The 6,986-nt window shown below is 37.8% G+C and overlaps 1 protein-coding gene across 3 annotated transcripts in view; it reads right to left on the bottom strand.

The window, feature by feature from the left end:
• Nucleotides 1–4,431: 4,431 nt before the first annotated feature.
• Nucleotides 4,432–6,986, bottom strand: part of msraa (methionine sulfoxide reductase Aa) — a 524,419-nt gene continuing 521,864 nt past the window's right edge. For all 3 annotated transcript variants that reach the window (XM_043682286.2, XM_043682325.2, XM_043682296.2), the window contains one exon: nucleotides 4,432–6,957. In XM_043682286.2, coding sequence (XP_043538221.2) covers nucleotides 6,793–6,957 — 165 coding nt within the window. In that variant the 3' untranslated portion in view covers nucleotides 4,432–6,792. The remainder of the gene's footprint in view (nucleotides 6,958–6,986) is intronic.

Raw genomic sequence — 6,986 nt, 5'->3', positions numbered from 1 at the left:
TTTCTGTTTGGTTTTTTTAAATTCTTCTTCTCACTTTGCACACAAAGTGTATTGAGTTGTTTCACTTTATGAAATGTTATCTAAATGTAATTTCTTGCTCATTACTTCCCAATAATAGCCTTTTGGTAACACCAGCAGGATATCACTGACACGTTTACAATCAAAATCCGACAATCCTTTACACAACAAATTGTTAGATGTAGAAGGAAGTGAGGTCTGTGGATGCTGGAGATCAGAGTTGAAAAGTGTGGTGCTAGAAAAGCACAGCAGGTCAGGCAGCATCTGAGGAGGACATCCAAGGAGAACAGTCGAATGCCCAAAACGTTGACTCTCCTGCGCCTCAGCTGCTGCCTGACCTGCTGTGCTTTTCCAGTGCCATACCTCTTGAAATTGCTAAATGTACCATGCCTTTGCTCATTGTCAATAGTCTGTTAGGAAATTTACTGAACATCTTTCTTTCCAAAGCTATTTAATTGTTTTTGCTAATTGCATATGCATATATCCAATCCTATTGGCTAGGTAGTATTTCAGGAACACCGATGCATAATGCACTTTACCTGATTCTCCCAGACAAGTTGAAAGATGAAATTGAGGATCATTGTTCCAATTAGCTAAAATTAGCTTAAAAAAAAGAAGCTAACATTATGAAAGGGAGTGGGGCAATGAAGAAATTAATTTAATGTTTTAACATTTGAAATATGTTGCTCTACTCATTTTAAAGGGGAATGGAGTCCCTCAATTTTTTGTACATACAAGATATATCCTTCCACTCTGATAGTCTGAGAAGAAACAATAGGAAGTTTGTGTATTGATCATTTTATGGGTTAGGTTTAAACTACTTCTAACTTGCTTCTGTTTCCAAAGCAGCATCTGCAGCTGACGCATTCTATATTTTGCATGTGATCACAGCTCTCAGGGCATTGCCAGGATTGGAGCCTGTGCAATTGAGTAATTTGCAACTTTGTTCTGAGTCATACATGTGTGAAGCTTTGAGAGGACTGTACATATGGGCTTGTTCATACCAGGAACCTGAAACAGGTGATCAAGATCAACGCTCAGGATCCCATAGACTAGTCTGGAATGAGTGTGCCTGATATAGTGACACTTTCACAATAACATTTCTTGTGTTGGAAATCGAGATCCTGCTGGAGCCTCACTCTGGCTGAAATTAATTACAGTAATTATGGAGATAATTAGTGAACATTTTTGGAAAACAATGAAACAATGCTGATTGTGCACATGCTTGTTGCTGTGTCTGCAGTTTGTCTGCCATAGGTGATTAGATTAGATTAGATTAGATTACTTACAGTGTGGAAACAGGCCCTTCGGCCCAACAAGTCCACACCGCCCCGCCGAAGCGCAACCCACCCATACCCCTAACCTAACACTACGGGCAATTTAGCATGGCCAATTCACCTGAGCTGCACATCTTTGGACTGTGGGAGGAAACCGGAGCACCCGGAGGAAACCCACGCAGACACGGGGAGAACGTCCACACAGTCAGTCGCCTGAGGCGGGAATTGAACCCGGGTCTCTAGCGCTGTGAGGCAGCAGTGCTAACCACTGTGCCACCGTGCCGCCCAAGTGAGAGCAGATTGGGCGATCAAAACTCTGAAAGGCCAGGAGTGGCAATTCTCAGGACATTACATGTACCAGGTACTGCAGGGCATGGTAAATTGATTGATAGTTCCAACTAAAGTAGATTGCCTCCATCTTTGCTGCCCTGTCATCCACCATTCACATCAACAGTACATAACATTCACAGAGGGACTGTGACTTCCATTTTGGGCATTTTGATTGGACTTTCTGCAGCTACAGGCTGCTCACTGATGATAAATGGGCAGTGCTTCTGGAAGCATCTTCTTGAAAAGCCCCTTACCAGGAAGGCCTCACCAGATGCATATTTGGGTTTGTGACTTGGAAATCAGTTCGGCATTGAGCTAACACAGTCCAAAATATTTGATATCTTTAAACAGTAATTCTCAAGAACATCTTGGATATTCTGTGCAAGATCACCACTATCCATGGAAAACGCATAAGATTAATTTCTTAATTTTGTTTGAGTATTCTCCAGTAGAGAGACAGCACAGATTATGCATAATAATGCCTGACAGCTTTTCTGCAAGATATTTTCATTTTAACATTACAATATGGACTTCAGTAAGGCATTCGACAAGGACATAGTTTTAAAGTGAGAGGAGAAAGATTTTAAAAAAGCATGAGGGGCAGTGTTTTTACACAAAGAATACATCTTGCATGGAATGAACATCAAGAGGAAGTGGTGGGTGCAGGTACAGTTACAATGTTTAAAAGACCTTTAGATAAGTTCATGAAAAAGAAAGTTTGGAGGGATATAGGCTAAGTACAAGCAGGTGGGACAAGTTTTAGTTTGGGAAGATAGTCAACATGGACTGGTTCAATCGTAGGATCTGTTTCCATGCTGTATGACTCTAGTCTATCTTTTCGTCTATCAAATAGTCATAGAGCTCCCTACAATGTTGAACCAGGCCATTTGGCTCAACAAGTCCACACCAACCCTCCAAAGAGTATCCCACCCAAACCCATTAACCTATTACTCTACATTTCCCCTGATTAATGCACCTAACCTACACACTCCTGAACACTATGGGCAATTTAGCTTTGCCCAGTCACCTGACTTGCACATCTTCGGATTGTGGGAAGAAACCAGAGTATCCTGAGTATGTGCAATTCCAGACAGACAGTCGCCCGAGGCTGGAATCGAACCCAGGTCCCTGTCACTGTAAGGCAGCAATGCTAACCTTATCATGCAGGAAATTGGGATGAGAAGACCTTATTTTATCAGTGTAGATGCAAAGGGCCGAAAGGCCTTTTCTGCACTGTATGAATCTATGAATGGTGGAGCAGACTCGATGGACCGAATAGCATAATTCTGCTCCTCTGTTTTGTGGTATTTTAAAATAATTGCTGAATAAAGGTGAAAAACTCAAAATATGAGTTCAATATCCACTTCTGATATGCAAATTCTCTTAAACAGCAGCATTTTGATGAAATACAGATTCATTGTATCAATTGAAAACATTCATTTGGAGTTCTGCTGTATAGGGATAGCAATTAACATGGATGTGGGCAGTGAAATTTTTCTTTGACTTTTATGTCAAGAGACATTATTGCAAAATATTTTAGGAAAAAGGCTATATTATTTTGGCTCGTGGTGTCATTATGCGGCTAGTGATACTTATTGAAAATTTGCTCAAATAATTAATTTAGGAGGTAATGTTTTTTCAGTAATGCTGCAGTCTGTTATTGTGAGCCTCTGTAGCTGACTCTCTGGTTACAAAAAGGAATAATTCCTCTGCTGTTTACCGTGAAATTGCACACTTGTCCTCTACATTTGCATTTCTAATTTTGTCACACAGTAATCACAGAAAACCTTGTCTATGTTAAAACATCATGGTTCAAAATGTTCTTCCACCTCGAGCTACCCAACAGATAATCTTCCTCCTCTCCCACTGACTCCTACCTTTGAGTTTCAGATGAAATCATAGCCTTTCCAATTTTCACCTCCATACATCAGTGTCAAACAAGAGGCAAGAATCTCAACCATGAAGAAGTAGACATTCTGCATTGGTACTGATTATATTCTAAAGGGTGCTTATCCTGGTGTGTTCATGCATGTCTTCTCATGAAAATCTGGCATCTAATAAATTAGTTTGAATTCAAATTGAAGGTTTAAAGTGAATATGGGTAGAGCATGAACTCCACTGATAATAGTCAAAATCAACTACTTGTACCGTAAGTACTCAAAGGTTTATAGACTGAAGGACAACATCAATGGGGCCATCACCTTTGAATCTCACTCCCAACATTTCTTTAAAGTCAATTGAAGTGATGTAAACAACACATGAGCTAATAACTTTATTGTGATGATTTAAAGTGCAGAGTGTCTTGCCTTTACTATTTTTTCTCAAGCAATGGGTTGTTTATTTTAAGCACACAAATATAATTTTAGTGCCATAGAGTTGTGCTAATTTTAAAATTAGAACACTTAAAAATAGTTCATATGACAAAAATGAATAAATCTTATTGCAAGTCGTTGAGTTTGATGGACGTCCTTTTCAGTAACTGAGATGGTGTCTCAACTGAAGCAAGAATCTAAAACAAATATAATTTGGCTGTGGTTTGCTTTTTATTTGAAAGATTTTTTTTAAAATTCAAGCTTCAAGGTGTCGTTTGGAATTGGATCTAATTATTTGTGTAATTGTCAGAATTAATGAAGTTACTCGTGTGCATAAATGAAGGTTAAGGTCACAAATTGGAAATTAACATCTTTGCAAAGCTATTTTATGACTTGGAATGTTTCTGCACAAGCAATATAAAACAATATTACATAAGATGTCACATAGGATAGATTGACAGTTAACAAACAAAGCCAAAAAAAATGCGTTTGGCAACAATTTTATATGTTTATTGGCGTGTTTAAAATACAATGATTGGAAATTGTTGTAATACGGAGAAGAAAGCTGAACAAACTGATATAAATTTCAAATCTAACAGAGTCCCATAACATGAAAGAGAATACTTCAGCTACATGTATCAACTTTAGAGATATGACACAAAATGTTATCACTTGGTGCTGAAATCAAAGTGTGAAACGTCCCCAGTCAATATGACTTATCCAATTTAGTAGTATTCAAAGCACGCTGCTACTCTGACTTATGTACCTTTATTTTACTACCTTATATACTCGTGTAAAAGTCAAATTTTTTAAACGATTTTTAAAAATCCAATTTATAGGGTAGACTATTACACTGGCCCTAGTTTTGAGGGGCTGAAATTCAAGCTGCAGTTCAAAATACTGTATTATTAGCAGAAGTCAGTTTGATTGCTCAACTAATCCTAGGTAAAGAAGAAAAACATAATGAATTACCGGATAAAGGTAATTACGATTAAAAGCAAGAGAAACAAGCACCGTGGGCGGCACGGTGGCACAGTGGTTAGCACTGTTGCCTCACAGCGCCAGAGACCCGGGTTCAATTCCCGCCTCAGGCGACTGACTGTGTGGAGTTTGCACGTTCTCCCCGTGTCTGCGTGGGTTTCCTCCGGGTGCTCCGGTTTCCTCCCACAGTCCAAAGATGTGCAGGCCAGGTGAACTGGCCATGCTAAATTGCCCGTAGTGTTAGGTAAGGGGTAAATGTAGGGGTATGGGTGGGTTGCGCTTCGGCGGGTCGGTGTGGACTTGTTGGGCCGAAGGGCCTGTTTCCACACTGTAATGTAATCTAATCTAATTACTGGGAGTAAATTTTATTTATACACATCGGTACGAAAATTTAACATGTCAAAGATTCATTGAAATCCTGCAAAATCACACTGTGCAAATCTGGCCTAGTATATTGGCACACTTAAAATGAAACATTTATTAAATTCTGAATGTGCAAGCATCTTGAACGTTCCTGCCAAATTCTTCCGTTTCCCTCCCATTTACTCTCGAATGTAATGAACCTCAGCAACATTAACACATTTGTCAAACAATTAAAGATATATGTACTAATATATCTCACTTTTATTCAGATATAATGGCACAATTAAAATAATTAATTTTTTAATGATATTACTTTTTGGATGTAAAGTGAACACAGTGTGATAAGTACCGATGTACTTAGACCTGGTCTGAATGAATGAATGAATCAAAACGTGCTGTAATAAACCAAGTACGGTAAGTAGAGTTTTGTATGAATGAATGAATGGAGACACAATATAGTAAACAAAGAACAATAAGTAGAGTTACCAGTATAAATGAATGAATGTGGTTTCGTTTAAGTGGGATAACGGGAATGTGCAGTTTCTATGTAAGAGGTTTACAATGCGATATAGTAGGGTCAACATTTACACGAAATATATGGAAAATACAAGACCTTTTTGCCAAAAATAAGGGATCAACGTTGACATAAGATTGACTTTTACACAAGTATATATGGTACTTCTTGCTTTGTGGGTAGCACTAGTAAGCAGGCATCACCAGCAAAACTGTTTTATAAATCTGTGGCCTCTTTCCTGGTATCATTTCTGCCCCATGAAAAATAGGCCAAAACTTTATCATTTTCCAGTTTGACAGGCATTCAAATTATTTTTATTATCTAGGAGTTTTCAAATTTTCATAATTTTCAAATTATTCCACTTAGAGTGAACAATTTCTATTTAATTTTCTGCGATTTTTTACAAGTCAATTTTATCTCTGATACGTATCATGACTCTGATGGAAAAAGTGAGATTTTTATCCTGGTTCTTTATCTACCAGCTCTTTGTAACAAATTTGGAAATGCAGGCTTTTTATTTTCATGGTCATGGCTGTCCCAAAAATATTGTATATACTAAATCAATTATTTTCACTAATACTGAAAATACACTATATTCTCCATTTTGGTGGGATAACAATTTTTTTACCAAAGTTAGTGAATATGAAAATAAAGATAACCAGTAAATATGATATATGATTATAGATGAAAAAATATTTTGAAGTTCACCCTCCATAATTAGAATTTCTAACATTCTCACCTAAGGCATGTTAAAAGAGCAAGCACTGGAAAATTATTATTTCTTTTGATTCAACTTTGTGCTTATTCGGATTTCTTGACACAAATTTAAATGCAAATATAAAATATTAGGCTAGGTTTCAGGCAAGTGAGCAACAGGTGATCAATGCAATCCTACCAGTATTTTGTCCCATTAAATGAAAATTTTACCCTATTGTCTGTGAAACAGGTCAATGAAGGCAAATTAGTGCTATGTTAGCCACTAACTCAGTATCCTGTCTTACTTCTGAATACCAATTGGGCAAGATACCCCAGTACCACCTAATCCACAATAACCGCCTGGGTTCTTATCCAAGTACTGCTGGTGGTAATCTTCGGCAAAGTAGAACACTTGAGCCTCACTGATCTCAGTTGTGATTTGACCATACCCACTTTTGTTCAATTCCTGCAAAGACATGTAACAGTCAGACTTCA

The sequence above is a fragment of the Chiloscyllium plagiosum genome, unplaced genomic scaffold (genome assembly GCF_037043375.1).
Source record: "Chiloscyllium plagiosum isolate Xiang-an unplaced genomic scaffold, Cpla_swu_hap1 HiC_scaffold_3, whole genome shotgun sequence".
Classification (NCBI taxonomy): domain Eukaryota; kingdom Metazoa; phylum Chordata; class Chondrichthyes; order Orectolobiformes; family Hemiscylliidae; genus Chiloscyllium; species Chiloscyllium plagiosum.
This window is presented reverse-complemented; position numbering and strand designations above follow the sequence as displayed.